General features: G+C 54.3%; 1 protein-coding gene across 2 annotated transcripts in view; it reads right to left on the bottom strand.

Moving 5' to 3' along the window:
* ASIC2 (acid sensing ion channel subunit 2) overlaps positions 1-16,847 on the bottom strand; it is a 954,837-nt gene that overhangs the window by 230,993 nt on the left and 706,997 nt on the right. Inside the window, exon 1 of one of the 2 annotated variants that reach the window (XM_036269218.1) lies at positions 9,254-11,153. The exons of the other annotated variant lie outside the window; for it this stretch is intronic. Within the exon in view, the coding sequence (XP_036125111.1) occupies positions 9,254-9,967 (714 nt within the window). The 5' untranslated portion in view covers positions 9,968-11,153. Of the gene's footprint in view, positions 1-9,253; positions 11,154-16,847 lie in introns of those variants that run through there. 2 annotated transcript variants of the gene reach the window in all.

Here is a 16,847-nt window from a genome sequence, read left to right as displayed (position 1 = left end):
GGTGTCTGTGCCTTTATATCCAAGAGCGTAGGGATGCTTTCTGTATTTTTATACCCAACTTTTATCCATCAAGACTAGACCATGGGTGATGCTCAATAAATAATTTGCATTTATGTATTTATTTATTTGAGAGAGAGAGAGAGAGATGGAGGGAGGGAGAGAGAGAGAAACATTGATTTGTTCTTCCACTTAGTTATACATTCATTGCTTGCTTTTGCTTCTCGTATGTGCCCTGACCGGGGATCAAACTCGCAACCTTGGCGTATCGGGATGACGCTCTAACCAACTGAGCTACCCGGCCAGGGCCTCAATAAATAATTTTTTAATGGAGTCACATGTTACCGTGAAGTTTCACAATGACCCTGTAAGAAAGGTCCACTCTCTGTTTTGCAAGTAAGGAAACAGTCTCAGTGAAGGTAAGCGACTCCTCAACAGCCACCCAGGTAATACCTGGTGGACCTGGGATTTGAACTTGAGTCTGTCTAACTCTGGAAACTACCTTCTCCCTAGTCCATCAACCACCTCCCTTCTAAGTTACTGGCGTCTAAATTCTCAGTCTTGCATGAATGTAAGCATGGATAAAACGTTCCCATGTTGACTGGTTTGTAACCTACTCTAAGCATGTGTGTTATGGATGGTTTATTTCCTTGGTTTTGGGACAGACCCTGATGCAAACCTACCAGCTGGGTAGAATCAGGGGTGTAGTAGGGAGATGAGGCTTGTCTTCTTGTTGCTGCTGTGACAAATGACCACAAACTTAGTAGCTTCAAGCAACACAGATGTATTCGCTTGAAGTTCTGGAGGTCAGAGGGCTAAACTCAACGGGTCGGCAAGGCTGTGTTCCTTCTGGAGGGCTGGGGGGACAATGTGTTACCTTGCCTTTTCCAGCCTCTAGAAGCTGCCTCTTCTCCTTGACTTGTGGTCCTTCCTCTATCTTCAAAGCCATTCACATGGTGTCTGCAAACTCCTGTCTCTCTGACCTCTGTCTCTGTAGTCACACCTCCTTCTTGGACTCTAATCCTCCTGCCTCCCCTGAGGAGGACCTCTGTGACGACGAGATGATCCAGGATGACCTCCCCATCTCAAAACCCTCAACGTGATCACACCTGCAAAGTCCCTTTTGCTATGTAAGGTGATGTAGTCACAGGTTCTGGGGGTGGGGATGCGGCTACCTTTGAGGGGCCATTATTCAGTCAACCAGATGGCCTTAGCATTTGGTTTGATTGACACCCTGGCCAGGCACATGGTCCCCTGTGAACCCTGCTTTGGTGTGGCATGGAGGCCGCCCCCAGAACAAAGATGCCTCTGTTATGTCCATCCTCCTGGGTTCACTGGGAGCCCAGCACTCCGGCCCCAGGTGCCATTCCTCGCTGCACCCCAGGATGCTCATTTCACGTGCACCTTCACGGACCCGGTGAATCAGGCATGGCTGAGAGAGGCTGCTGACCATGGCCGGAAGGAGCCTGTCGCTTGCCTCCAGTGTGGCCCATGGACCAGCTGCATCTGGATCATCTGGGAGCTTCTAGAAATGCAAATCTCAGGCCCGATCCCAGACCTACTGAGTCGGGAACTCCCCGGTGGGCCCAGGAAACCGGGAACACTAAAGCCTAAGGAGCATGGGCCTTGAGGGCCCCCCATTCCTCCACAGCCACCGGAGCGTGCCGGACAGGCCTGCTCAGGGAGGAGCCTCCGTGCACCGACAAAGAAGGAGCTCAGCCTGTGCCTCGGCGCCTCTCCGCGGCAGTCCCTTTTAGTACCGGCTCCTTTCTGGGCAGAGCTCAGAAGACTGTTACTTTTTCCCTTAGAAAATCTTCCGGGGCAGGTAAACCCCACCCCCCAGTCCATACTGACCAGAAACAGAGGAGCAATGGGGGAAGAAAAGGCATATGCGGTCCCGAAGAGGCCTGCACCCCCAAACTCCAGCTGCTTTCCATTCCCATGCCACGTGACCCCGGACCCTGCCCTCTCTGAGGTCAGGCAGGCAGCATGGTGAAATGACCGCCTTCCAGATGTACACCATGCTGTCCGGTCCGGGTATAACGACTAAGCCTGCTGCACTGGGAGCTCTCCACGGAACAACAAAGATGCAATGCACAGAGCCCTGACTTTGGAACCCTGAGGTCAAGGTCTATGACCTTGAGCAAGTTACTGAACCACTCTGCCCCTCAGTTTCCTGGTGGGGAAGAGGGACGAAAGATGACTGTCCTCCTGACGTCAGGCTGAAATCAATGAATGAATGTGAAGTGCCTGATGGAGAGCCGCTCAATGGATATGTGTGGAATCAGGGAAAACAATTTACCAAGCAATTTAATAGCATAAACAAGGGTGTCTGGGGAGGCATTTGACATGCTCAGGAGAACAAACTTGCCCAGTTTGTTAGTGGCCTCTATTTGTTTTACCAACAATTCATGTTCCAATTATGAGTGAGTCATCTATTTGTTAGCTCGGCCTGAGCTGGATCTCAATTTGGCAACATTTCCTTAGCCAGGACTTAATTTACCAATGTCTATTTTTTTTTCCTTTATTGATTTAGAGAGAGAGGAAGTGAGAGGGAGAGAGAGATAGAAACATCGATGAGAGAGAACATGGATTGGCTGCCTCCGGCATGCCCCCCACTGGGGATCGGGCCCACAACCTGGGCATGTGTCCTGACCAGGAATTGAACTGGCGGCCTCTTGGTGCATGGGTCGACGCTCAACCACTGAGCCACACCGGCCGGACCCAATGTCTTGGACAGAACGGAAATGGTCATTTAGCTCAGATCACGGCTGAATTAAAACTTTCCCACAACTCTTGAGGAGATTCCCTGCCAGCTGTCTGGCTGATGGAGCGGGAGGGTGCAAGTCCATCACCGATCCTTGACTCTTAGGAATGGTCCTTCCTTCTCCGACCTTCAGGCCTTGGAATCCAGGCGATTTCCATACCAATTTGCAGTGAAAAAAAAAAAAAAAAACCTGTCCGTTTTTATGGAAGACTGTGAGGGGCACCCTCAACGGAAGGGTTTGCTCTGACTGGTATTGCTGAGTGTTGGCAGAATGGTGTACAGAAAAGAACCCTGGCTTTGAGCTGGACTGACCCTTGGCTGAATCCTCACTCTGCTGCCCCCAAGCTGTGACCCTGCCCCTTCCTGAGCCTTGCTTTCCTCATCTGTGAAATGGGTTCCGTAATACCCATTCGATACTGGTGAGACGGATGTGACTGTTTACTCAACAGATCTCCTATGCAAACCCTGTCCCATGCCTGGTCCCGCTCCCTGTATGATGGGCAGCTCCTTATAGATCCAGTCACCTGATGAAGCACACTGACCTTTACAAGCCCATTTACCAGAAACAGAGAGAATTTATGGCTGTCTCTGTGGCCCAGGGCCTGGCACACAATAGCTGCTCAGTGAGCTCCGGCTGATTGAATCTCCGAATAGCTGATCCAAGCAAATCACTCAGGAGACTCAAAGCAACTGAAGCATGGAGCAAATAGCCTGGCTATTCTTCCAGCCCTGCTCAGCCAGACAGACATCTGATGGATGCCTTCCTGCCCAGCCACAGTGGCCCCCCAAATAGCCACTATTAGAATCAGCCCGATGTTGGTCAATTTGGATATTTGTAGACCTGAGCAGAGTGTACATTTGATTCCCTAAACTAATTTCCCCAAAGTCAAATAACCGGTGCAGGTCTTTTCATGTTTCTTGTACAAATGCCTGTTTAATCACCACCCTGTCTCTAGCACTCTAATAACTTGCACATTTCCCCCTTAGTCACCGCTCCGGCTCCGCAGAGAACAGAAACGGAAGAGTTCAGGCCGTCTGCAGTGGTTAAGCCCTGTTTCCCCGACTGCTTACTTGGACTGAGCACTGCTTGGCTGAGTCCCATTGATCAGGTGGCTCATGTCCTCACTTCACAGAGGAAGAGCCTGAGGCCAAAGGCACACAGCCGTCAGGGCAGAACGGAGGCTGGATTGGTGCTCCCCGCACACACCCTGCCTCCCACCAACCTGCTCCTCCTCCCCGGCCGTGCAGCCATGTATTCAGCTGCACACACCTTTGCCGTCACCAGGACCTGGGTGCAAACCCCGGCTTCGTTCCCTGTCGGCTCTCTGACTCTGGGCACACTATAGACACTCCCTGAGCTGCAGTTCCCCCCGTTTGTAACATGTGGGTAATCACACAACCCTTTCGGGCGATGGGGAGAACTGACACGGCATGAAACATGCCCGGCCCGGGCCTGGCGCAGCGGCCGCCCAGCGCTATTGCTCTGGTCCTTCCCTGGGAATGCTCACTGCAAATAACGGTAACAGAAATACCTCACATTTATTGCATCTTTACTTGTTGCCAGGAACTGTTGTAAGCACTTTACATGTATTAGCTTGTTGACTCCTCTCTCTCTAAAGGCAAAAGTATCTTTCTTGCCTCCCTAAGGGCATCCATCCTCACGACGACTGGACTCCTTCGGCGAGCACCGTTGCGGCAGGATTTGCTGATCTGAAACAATAGGCTGCTGAAACGATCTCTTGTTTTCTGTCCCTGTGCTCGTCAGCTTGCTTGTTGGGACAACGGGTGACGAAACCAAGCGCTGTCTTTCAAGTAGGACTAGTCCCAAATCTGGACTCCAGGTTGATCCCTGCAAATGGGGGAAGGACATGGGCGAGGGGTCTAGGGAGAAGTGGCCTCGGATGGAGTTAGCAATGGGGGTGGCAGTTGGGGGGCTGGGGCATAAATGAGGTCTTCTTCCACAGTGTGACAGCCCGTAGGAAGGAAGTCGGAGCTTTCGGTACAACATTGAGACACTCAGTTTGGCTTCCAGGTGTCTATCATATGGCTGCAGGACCATCCCTAGCTCTGCCCACCTCAGCACCTCCGGCCCTGCCCCCCGCTACCGCGAACTGCTCTCAGGGCCTAGAAAGCGTGTGTTCGTTCTCCTAGTTCACAGCCCTGTATGTATTTGCACATGCTGTCCTCTCTCCCTAAAGTCTCCTTTCCCTCCTCCCTGCCTGGGGGCCCTCCGAGGCCGCAGAGTGCCGCTGCTCTGCTGGAACTGCTCACATATGTCTCTTCTCAACAACCCTGCAACACACCACCCTTGTTTAATTTGACATCCCCAGCAGTGAGTAGAGAGCTTAGCCTACAGTTGACGCTTAGTAGACACCGATTGACTGAATAAATGAACCAGAAAATGAGCCTCTCCTCACTCAGGCAAGTGGCGAGGATAAGATACAATAATTACATTGATAATAATTAATAAGTGCCACCACCAGATACAAAGACTCTTTCTGTGTCGGTCTCTGTCTCCGGAATGTAACAATCACTCTGGAATAGCAAGCACCTACTGCTGTCCAGCGTGAGCCGGTCACTGCGTATAGGTTGTCTTCAGCCCAGCTCCCGGAGGCGTGGAGAGTGAAGTGCCTGCCCAAGGTTAGTAAGGAGCGGAGCCAAAGCCCTGAGCCAGGTCTCCCCACACTCTCCCCGGAACCGAACCGCACCTCCTCCCAGAGAGGGGCCGGCTCCCTCTTCTCACAGTGGGCGTGGCTAGCCTCTGCTGGCCCTTCTCCGCCTCAGTCCCTCTTCCAAGGCCCCAGGACCCACACAGATTGGCCTCACAGTTCTGCATCCTTCCCAATTCTTGAGAAGGCTGCTCTCCTCTGCCCCCCGGAAAACCCGGAAGGGCCCAGCGTGCAGAGCCGGAGGACCACGGCTGATGCCAGGGAGACCACACAGTATTCAGAAGCAGCAGCGGCTTCGTCTGAGTGCGGAGTGGTTAACCCTTGCACAGCTGCACACACGGGCACAGGAGCTGGGAGGAGAACCATCCTGAGTGGGCCTCAGGGGAGCCCAACCGCTGCCTCTCCACAATGCTTTTCTCTCGTCTGCTGAGCTTATTTCCAGACCATGAGTCTACCTGAATGCAATGAGACCGTGGGGACAGCTGGCACATTCCCCCAAAGGTGTCCCGGGGAGCCCACTCCTCACCTGTTGCACTAGTCCTCTTAGGGCCTGGGAAGCACAGGTGTCTGGGAAGTGCTTGGCATCCTGCTCCCCTTTGTCATCAAAAGGAATAAATGCCCCCAAATTGTTCGGGCATTTACTCATTAGCAATGCACCCCACTGGTATTTCCCAGAGAAATTAAGCCAAGAGTCTTGGCGTGGGTGACCCTGGACAACAGGAATCCCTGGGGTTACCCGGTGAAGATATTCCTTCCCCAGCCTTTCCTGAACACCTAGAATCAGACTCTGTGCTAGCTGGAAGAGACAGCGGAGACATCAGACATGATCCGGCCTGGGTCTGGAGGGGAGACGGACACAGACCAGTGGACCGATGCCTAAACCGGGTGGTAGAGGAGGAAAAGGAGGAAGAGAGGAGAATGGGGTGATCGGGAAACAGCCCCGGGACTGGGTGTTGGAAGAGGGGTAGGTGTCCCCGGGCTGACAAGGCAGTGTTGAGGAGTGGGGTCCAGCTGTTGCAGAGCTTGGGTGTGTGGTGCGTGGGAAGGCCCAGCAGGAGAGAAGGCAGGGCCTCGGTGCAGAGCCGAGGAACTGGACCTCATCCTGAGAACAGGTGAGCCACTGGAGGGTTTCAGAAGCAGAATAGCATGCTCAAAGTGGAGCTTTCGAAGACCATTGTGGCTGTAGAGCAGAGGATGGCTGCAGAGTGGACAGAGTACGAAGCTGGAGGCCAAAGGTCAGTTAGGAGGCCAATACCATTTAAAGGCAACATTTTTATGGGGGCCCAGCACAGTTTTAAGAGCTCCCCACTGTGTGTGTGTGTGTGTGTGTGTGTGTGTGTGTGTGTGGTGTATCTTCTTTTGCTACTTCCACTAGATGGAGCAGGAAAGTGAAGAACAGAGAGATCAAGTAACTTGTCCAAGGGCACAGAGTAACTGGTAGTCTCAGCATTTGAACCATCAATGCAGCTTGAGCATCCATGCTCTTAACCACTACACTACAGTAGCACTCCATCAAAGATGACAAAGGCTTGAGACGGGGGGTGTGGTTAGACAAAGGTATTCCTGATGGGTCCACTCTGTATTTGGGGCTCCCCTGAAATAGTTTCTGGCTTCCACAGATAGAGGAGTACAACCTTTAATTCTGAGGCCCTTGGGAAAAAACACACACACAAGAGAACTACTGCATGAAATGTTAAGGGGCTGGAAACTCCCAGGACAAAGCCATGATAAGAAGCCAGTAAGGGGGTCACTTGAGTCCCCAGGAACACATACCTTTGGGGAATGGAGGTAATACTTTGGCGTGGTTGGGTGTGTGCCTACAAACTCTTCCAATGTAGGAAAGCAAGGCACAGAGAGGGAAGAAAAGGGTCTGCCCAGTGGGAAGAACCCTGCTTTCTTTAACTCATGGCCATACCTGCCCTGCTGGGAGGCTGGGGTCAGGCAGCTCCTGAAGCTGCGGTGTGCTTGCAGGCAGAGCTGTTAGGTCCAGTAACATGTGGCTGAGGACATGGCCACCTCGACCCCTGGAGCAGCTCCAGTTTTGACTCTCCCAGCCCCGCTCCTAGGAGGAAAAGGATTTGGTGGGGCTGAGGGTGGGCAAGACTCCTACCTAGGGATCCTCTGATAGAAGAGAAGCCCAGGGTCAGAGAGGAAGGTTACATGTGGCTTCTGTATAATGGATTTGATGCTATGCAGAGTTGGACTTTGAACTTGTTGGCCCTGAGCTTTAGACAGGGTTTAAGAGCCTCATCTTTAAAATGGGAATAGAAGTCATCGCTAATGCAGGGTTGTGGTGAATATCGGAGGTGAACACTGGCGGTCAGCATGCGATTCTGCACACGGGAAGCCACCGTCAGATGTGCAGAACTGCATAACCTGGGCCGTGCTGTATAACCTGGAGCTGCAGGTACCTGAATGTAACACTGAACTTCAGTGTAACTCCAGGGGCTGCTAGTTAGGGTTCAGACAAATAAACAATACACAAAAAGGCATCACTACCCTCATTCTTTCATCTTTGTGGAACTCAGAATTGTGTTTGAAGTTTGGAGGAAGTCACTGAGAAGCAACTGTTCATGGCATCTCCTGCTTTGCTAAGGTAAGTTGGTTACCAGGTAGGGATTCTTTAAAGGCAACGGAAAAAGTCCAGAAAACAATAATCCAGGGTTGCTCTACAAACAGGCTGAAAACCAAACAGGGCGATCAGAGCCAGGGTTACCATTCTAGACAAGGACTGGCCCAATCAGCCAATCAGAGGTCTGGCCTGGTGTACCGACACCTGTTGGCATGGTGGCATCTCTTTACCTTCCCAGAAAAAGCTTTGTCAGAAACGATGCTGTCAGGAGGGATGCACGAGGGCTGGTAAAATCACCATCACAGCTCTACAAATAAGTACACACAGCAAAATCCCCTGCATCGGTGGACAAGCCCAAACCCACCTCAGAGGCATTTGTTTACACATGAATGGCTGGACAGACTCGCTCCATGCTGGGGCTTGGCACCCAACTCCTCCCAGGCAAACAGCACAAGGCAGATACCTTCTGTCTGACAGCTGCATTATCCAGACCCACAGCATGGGGGAACCAGCACAGCAAATGGCTTACAACCCCCTGCACAGCTTCTCCTGGCCCCAGCTGTTCCATCAATACCTCCGCCTGCCCAGACCCGCACTCACACCTGGTGGGGGCAGGAGCCCGCCAGTGCCCACCAACGCCCAATTCCTTTGTATGCGTGAGACAAACAATTTTTAAAAGTAGCAGAAGGGAAGGCTGCCTCCCCAGCCAAACTAATAGCAGCGTCAGTGTTAATACTCTGGGAGTTTCCATCACAGTTCTCCCAGACCCGAGGGTCTTGGAACTGGCAAGCTTGCTTTAGGGCCTCTGCGAGCCTCTCCCACTGCCCATTCTTGAAGAGCTTCCTATTGGTTTTCCCAAAGACAACAAGCTCACATTTAAGACATGCTTCCCTCTCCTCCCAACCCTTCAACACAGACACATGGCAGCTGCCAGGAGTCCTTGGGTCCCGGGCCGAGGCCCTGGAGAAGGAGGCCTGGTATTCCTAGAAGGGGCCGAGAGGAGCGGAGTTGAGGGTTCGAGGTGGATAGGAGGGAGAGAGTCGGGGAAAAAAGAGCAGGAGACTTCCTCCTACAGTTGTGTTCAACTTCCCACAACCGACAGCAGAAGACTCAGGAGACCCAACAGTGGGTCATGACATGATGTCACTGCAAGGGGCCCGGTGTCCAGCCCCGGGGGGGGGGGGGGGGGACCTTCTGACTGGAGCGCGGGGAAGCAGAGGGGCCGGGCTCGCGCGATGGGCAACTCACGGAGGAGAAGTTGTGCGGGCCGCAGAGCTCGCCGCGGTACTTGCAGGAGAGCAGCATGTCCTCCAGCTGGTGGCCCAGGCGGTCCATGAAGGCGGCGCTGATGCCCTCGAAGTGGCGCGGGGGCAGGAAGAGGCGGAAGTCGGCCAGCTTGCGAAACCACTGGCGCCGCGGCTCGTCGCCCCTCAGCAGCTCGCTGACCAGCGGGCGCGCCGTGCGGTTGGGCAGCAGCAGCCCGAGCCAGTGGCCGGCGTAGTAGAGGTCCCCCTTGGAGAGGCGCGGGAAGCGCAGCGGGTTGTTGTTGCACACGGTGACGGCGGGGAAGGGCAGCTGACGGCTCCACTCGCGGTGCACCCGCGTGTGCGACGGGAAGCTGAGCCAGTAGAGCAGGCGGTTTGAGGACCAGGACAGCAGTAAACCAAGGGACGTGCAGAAGGCCAGCACCCACAGCGCCCGCCGCTGGAAGGAGCCCCCGGCCGCCGTGCGCCCGGCGCACATGTGCCGCAGCCCGTGCAGTTTAGCGCGGCTCAGCGACGGCCGCCCCCTGCGGGCGACCCCTGGCCCCTGCAGCGCCAGCTCGCGCACGCCGCCCCTGCCACCCCCGGGCTGCCCGGCCGCCGCCACCGCCGCCGGCGCCGGCTCCTCGCGGGCCATGCGGAAGCGTCCCGGGCCGGTGAGCGCGGCCGGGGGCAGCCCGGCTCCGCTGCTCCGGCTCATTCATTCAGCCCGCGGCTGGCGGCAGCGGCGGCGGCCCCGGCCGGGCGGAGCCGCCATGGGAGTCCGCAGCAGCAGTGGAAGCAGAAGCAGCAGCAGCAGCAGCAGCAGCCGCGCGCAGCCCGCGCTAGGGAAGCGTGCGCCCGAAAGGAGCTCCGGTGGCGCGGCATGCCCGCCCGGCGCCGCCGCTGCCGCCTCCGCGGGCTCCCGCCCGGGACTGAGCGCCGCCTCGGCCCGCCGCCGCTGGCACTGGCCTCTCTGAGCGCCTCCCTAGACTTCCTGCTCCCTAGTCTTCCTGAAGGATGCCCGACGCCGGCCACTACCTCGGCATGGGCCCCCGGCAGGCGCCGTCTCTCCAGTCCCTGGGTGCTGCGCCCACTTCCCTTCGTCCTGGACCTCGGGGAACCCTGAACGGAGTCCCCCCTGCTCCGCCTAACCCCAGCTCTTACGCTGGTCGCGGGAGAGCAGCCACTTGGCCACCATGCCTGATTTGGACATTCCCCAGGACCCCAGCAGCCCGGCCCGTAGTCCAGCGGTGTTGGGACACGGGAGAGAAGTCGCCAGGGAACGAGCGCCCCCAGAGGCTCCCCGCGGCCCCTGGCTCGGCAGGTGGGGTGGGTGTGTACTGGGGTGAGTGGTCGCTCTGTTGGCTGCTGTCTTCTTTCCCTTCCCTCCAGGTCCCTCTCACTGCTCCTGGGCTGAGCTCCGCCGAGACTAGCTAAGGCTCCCCTTGAGTCTCGCGCCCGAGCCCTGCGCTGCGCGGTGCCCGCTCTCGCTTGGGGCTGGGGGCTCTCAGGGCGTCCTGCCAGAGGCTGCTGGCTGCTGGGCCCCGTCGAGGAGGCCGGCCAGAGGGAAGTGTCGCTTCGTCACCCGGCTCTCCAGGGTGCCTTGAGTCTCCAGAGAAGCCGGGCCTCGCTGTCCGCTGCCTCTTCTCCCTGCCCCAGCGGCGCCAGGAGCTGGGGACTGCGGAGCCCCGGCTTACACCTTCCCGGGGTGACCCGAACTCGCTGCTCCTTACGCCCTTCTCTTCTCGAGACTCCAAGCCCGCGGTGGCGGCGGCGCCGGCTGCGCTCCTCTCCGGGCTGCCCGGCCCGCTTTGGGCCCCGGGCGAACTTGGGCAGCGGCCGCGCGACGCTGGCGCGGCTGGGCTTCGAGCACCTGCTCCTCAGCTCGCTGGCCCCGCGGCTCCCGGCGGGCGGGGCGGCGCTGGCGAAGGCTGTGCGCTCCTGGAGACGCGGTGCTGACGCGCCCGGCTCCTCCTCGCTGCATTTTAATTCCTGGCCACTGTGGCCGCTGCACACCGAGCGGGAAGCCTCTTGCTGGAATAAGCCGGGTGGGGGATGCACCGCACAGATGTGCCGGGGTGTGCGGGCTGGTGGGAGGGGTGTGGAGTGGAAACGTTGTGTTTACGTGGGGCCATGTGCAGAGAAGTGTGAGCCCTTCTGACTCTGTGAGATGGGCTGTGGGAGAGTGAACCTCTGGGTGGTGTGGGCATTTGAACACGTGTGTGAGTGGGTGCACTGAGTGTGGGTAGGATGTGCACGCGAGTGCGTGAACAGGCATTTCCATGTATCTCATGAATGTGAGATTGTGCATGCTGTGCTGCGGCTATTTGAGTGTGTGTGGTTTGTGTATTTGCGTGTCTGATGGTGTACATGTCCTATGTGTGTGCCTATGTGTGCACTTAGTGGGTGGTATGTATGAATGGCTGTGCTGCTGTGAGGTTGTGCAAGGTAGGTCTCTACTCATACTTCCCAAATACTTGACTCACGGAGGCCTCACGGGGACAGATGACACTACCAGAGTTTCGGATGTGGTGTGTGGACAGGGCAGCCTTGTGCGCTCAGAGCAGTTAGGGATGAAACAGCCAGGACAATCATGGGACGCCTTCCAGCATCATAACTCTGGGGTGGCACTAAGCGTGGTCTTTCGGACAGTCTGATTTGTAGGCTTTTCCTTTCTTGGAAATTTCCCTTGAAATGTACACATACTGCTTTTGGTCGCTCTTGGTGTCTTCTCTGCTGTGGGGTTTCCTGTCAATTCGCAGGTAGTTGCTTCTCCAGAGAGGCATAGGCTCCAGGGGTCTTGGCGCAGAAATACAGGGTGGACTCAGATGGGTAGTGACCCCAAGCAATGACCAATGGCTCTCTTGATGTCACACATATGCAGTGTGTTTCCCACACAGCCTAAATACCCCACCTCCTCTCTGACCTATACTTTGACCAGCTCCGTAAAGTTCAACTCTTCAAATCCCAGCTTCAGCATTGCCCGGTGTAATTGGATAGATGCCTCCCTCATAGCCCTCAATGCAGCACCTTACCACTGCTTGTGTCCAGGTCTTTCTTTCGGATGTGAGCCCTTTGAGGATGGGGACCACCTCCCCGTCCTACTTATGTCCTTTGCTCTTCACCCAGTGCCTGGCACAGTGACGAGGAGGGGGGAGGAACTAAGATGGCTTGAATATTTCTATATGCCAGGCACTGAACCAGGCACATAAACATATTTTATTTTATTTCTCATTCCAAACCTGCAGGAGAGGTTTTTGGTTTCTGTCCCTCCATCTCCTTTACAGTTGTTAAAACAAGGCCTTGGAGAGCAGGAACTGAATTCAGCTTTAACTCATTCCAAAGCCCAGGATTTCCCCTCTCCATCATGCTTCTTTCAAAGTATTCTGATAGCCCTGACCAGGTGGCTCAGTTGGTTAGAGCATCGTCCCCTACACCAAAAGGCTGCAGGTTCGATTCCTGGTCAGGACACATACCTAGGTTGCAGGTTTGATTCCTGGTCGGGGCCCAGGAGGCAGCCGATCGATATTTCTCTCTCATGTCAATGTTTCTCTCTTTCTCTGACCCCCCTTCCTCTCTTTCTAAAACCAATAAAAACATATCCCTGGGTGATGATTAGAAAAAGCATTATGATCAATAACAATAATAATATAATAAGAAATGCAGTCCCTTCCTAAGCACCAGGTCCTCTTCTAAGTGACCTGCACTAAAAACAAGTGTCATAACTATTGTAAATGTTGCATCCTCAAAATAATCCTATGGTAGATAATTGTTTTCTCTGCTTCAAAGGGGAGGAACCTTACAGAGAGAGGTTGAGCTACTCATCCTAAGCCACACAGCACCTGAGCAGGAGAGCAGCCTTCGAATCCAGGCTGTCTGGCTCCATCCCCCGTGCTCTTAAACCCTAGCCCATAGCGTCTTTGCTCTCGGAGCTACACTGATGCAGCCTCTCGTGTGAATTAGCTCTCCCACCCTGGCAGACTCACTTGGCAGGAAAAACAAATTCACCAGGCAGTGCCTGAGCTGACCACATAACCTATCCACCAGGACATTGGAATTTAGCATTGCAGTTTCCCAGTGATAAGCTTTTATTTCTAAAGGATTTTTTTCTTTATTGATATGAGAGAGGGAGAGGAAGGGAGAGGGAGAGAGAGATAGAAACATCGATGAGAGAGAACATCGACTGGCCGCCTCCTGCATGCCCCCCGCTGGGGATCGGGCCCACAATCTGGGCATGTGCCCAGACGGGGAATTGAGTTGGTGACCTCTTGGTGCATGGGTCGACGCTCAACCACTGAGTCCCACTGGCCGGGCTCCCAATGATAAGCTTTTAAGAACATTTTTCTTTCCTTGTTTACCTGAAACATCTGTTGCTCCACACCTGGCATCCTTGTGGTGCCTGCGTGCAGTGGCAGAGGGGCCTGTGGCCAGCCGGTCCTCATTCTGCCAGTGACCACCACCATTAATAAGCAGCTCTTTCTCCCATGAAATGAGTTTGTTGGGAGAAAGAGGTCCATTTAAGTCCGTGCAATTTTCTGTTTTTATCATCTAATTTTAGGAGCTGACACTTTTGTTGGCTCCATCAGACTTCCCTGGAGCTCCCAATGTCTCTATTTACCCCAAGCCCTATGCCTCAGGGGTGTGGCACTGGAAAGTGTCTGAAGTACCACCTAACCCAGCTCCTGACCAGCTAACCCCTCCGTCCACCCCTGCAGGGACAGCCCACCGTCCTATTCTGGAACACCCGCTTCTTCCTTTCGTCAGCTTGGATCCTGTCTCCTGGTGAATTTCTCTCATTTCTCCTAATGTGTCCATCGGGAGCCGCACGAAATGAGGTTGATCTTCCTTTCACACGAGAGCACTTCAAAAGACTTTATGGAATCAGAGCACTTCAGCGCCAAAAGGGGTTCTCATGGGCTACCTACCACGGTCGTCTTTTTCCTCCGGGCTAAACGTCACCAGATGCTTCAGCTGTTCCTCCTGTACGTTCTGCTTCTGGGATGGGACCTTAGATGCCAACATCCTTAAAAAGCGACCCTCCCGCCCTGTGGAGGATAAGCCCCCCAAGCCAGTTACTCTGGACCTGGCTGGCCCTTGCAGCCCCTGATCTTCACTTCTGATGGACGTAGTTTGTCCTCTTACCCCGGGGATCCAGTGGAGGTAGCGGGCGGGGAGAGGGGACAGGAACGACGGGTTCCTGGTGTCCCTGCTTAGAATGCCTCGTGCACTTTCTTTTAGGGCTCTGCTGCTCACGGGGATGAGTCAACACTACTCCTGACATTCAAGTTCACTGACAGGACGGGGCAGGTGGTCTTCTGTGCGCCTGCCTGTGCATCTCATGGTCTCTCTTTGTCTCCTTTCTCTTTGTCTGTCTTTTTCTGTGCTGCCCTTGGCTCTTTGTCAGTCGGCCTCCCTCTCTCTTCTTTTCCTTCCCTTCGTCCTCTCCCCACCTGTGCCTGAAGCCCAGCGGTCCTCTCTGACTCCTTCTCCGTACTACCAGTGGCCTCTGGGTCACAGGACCTGCCGCAGGGTCACGGGTCCTGAGCGAATGACTAGTCATCATGATGGAGGCTCGTGTGTTGGAGAGAGAGCGAGGAGCGCTTCTCCCCGCTGGGTGTAGCTCGCTGCACACTCCTTACTTCTGCCCACCCGCCGTGGGGTTGGTGCTGGCGTTGCTGTGCATCCCCATTTGTCTTGAGTTCTAGCCCTCCACTGCCCCTTCTCCACTCAACCCCAGGGGTAAGAGGGCAAACTGGAGCCCAGGAGCACCAGCGGGAAGAGCAGGGGCCGAGGCCCAGGGCCAGAGTGAAGGGCGGCGGGCTCCCACTGCCCAGAGCTGCAGGGCGCTCTGCGGAAGGAAGCCCCGTGCCCCTGGCTGAATGGCAGAGCCCGGGAGGAGCTGGAGGTGAGATGCAATTTGACGCCTTCACTCTCAGGGGACAGGCCTGGTCCAGAGTGGGGAGAGGTTTACTCTGAACCACACAGATTGATACTGATAAACTCAGAACTAGAACCCAGATCTCAACTTCGGGTTCTTTCTCTGCTCACCCTAGGAAATAAGTCTTTAAAAATCCATCTTGCCATCGGTAACGCATTCACATGGCTCAAAAAGGACGCAAGAGTAAAGAATTCAGTAAATTTTGCTAAATTTTTCCTCCATAGAGGCAACTAATGCTATCAATTTGTTGGATAATCGAATCGTGATACTTTATGAATATATGTGTGTGTACCTTTCCTCACGGAAATGGTTGCGTTCTGTGAATCCTGTTTACTAGAGTAACTGCAGGCCACATTCTTCATTCGCACCTCTCCCCAGTACTTCCAGTTACTTGATGGCTGCCTTCCTCTGACACCTCATCCCCAACTTCTGTTATTTTTCTCAGCTTTTCATTTCACATTGTCCTGCTCTCCCATCCAAAAAGGACACTGGGTACTATGACAGGCTGGTACACAGAGCTTGGCATTTTATTATCAGCTTTTTGTTAACTCTTTGCTAGAGACGCTGATGGGTAGACGCTCTCATGTGGATAATCTCGAACAGCAGGTAATGCAAAGATATTTTCTCCTTTCCTCCAAAGACTATTACACAGTGTATTTGCATAGGATTTCAGTTTCTGGTCATATTGTCCTTAGGCTAATTATAACGCACACTTGCAGCTCAGAGCTCTGAGCAGGCTGGGATTCAGGAGTTTCTGTGACTAAGGTATAGAGAGGGCAAAACATACCACAGAGAGAGCCAGAAGGTATCAGAGTCAAGAGTGATCTGAATGAGCATGTCATTGAACTTAGAACTTAGAACTTGGATGCACACAGTTTAGTGACTTGCCCCAGTCAGTGGGAAGTTGATCTGATGATGATGGTGATGATGGTGATGATGATGATGATGATGGTGATAATGATGATGGCGAAGATAATGATATTTGATAACTGACATTGGTTGAGCACTTTCTATGTATCAGGCACTATGCTCAACTAACATGCATGAATTCATTTAATCCTCACCATAATCCTATGAGATACGCAATACCATTAGAGCTCTTCTTACATAGGAAAACTGAGGCAGAGATGGGATAAGTAACTTGTCCAATGTCTGGGTTCAGACCCAGGTATTTTGGCTCTAGAGTATAGGCTCTTAATGAAGTTGGTTGTCATTGGCTGGAAGTAATGACTGGCGGATATTTACTGAGCACCCAGACTATGCCAGGCACTGTCCTTGGCCCTGGGAACGCAATGTCTCTTCAGATGTGGGCCCCCCACTAGCTTACAGTCCAGAGGGGGGCCTGGGGAGAAGAAAGATAATTCCAATAATGCACAATAGGTGTTATGCCGGGAATGAGCACAGCATGTTGAGAGGGTCCGTCGGAGGGCGCTGCCCTCGGTGGGTCCCAGAGCTGTGCCGTCCGTGCTCGGTTTCCCTCGGCATTTCTCCACTCACGTCCACCTTCACCCCAGCTCACGGGGAACGTGTGGCCTCTCCCACGAGGAGCAACCTTTGAGCCAAGGCCTGAGACCCCAGCAACACCGGCACAGCCCCCAGATGCCTCGGTCCTCTTTGCCCATGACATCCACATCCCTGTCCACGTCCTCTTCCTGTGTGG

The sequence above is a fragment of the Molossus molossus genome, unplaced genomic scaffold (assembly GCF_014108415.1).
Source record: "Molossus molossus isolate mMolMol1 unplaced genomic scaffold, mMolMol1.p scaffold_m16_p_19, whole genome shotgun sequence".
Lineage (NCBI taxonomy): Eukaryota > Metazoa > Chordata > Mammalia > Chiroptera > Molossidae > Molossus > Molossus molossus.
Note: the sequence above shows the minus strand (reverse complement) of the source record. Positions and strands in the feature narration are given on the sequence as shown.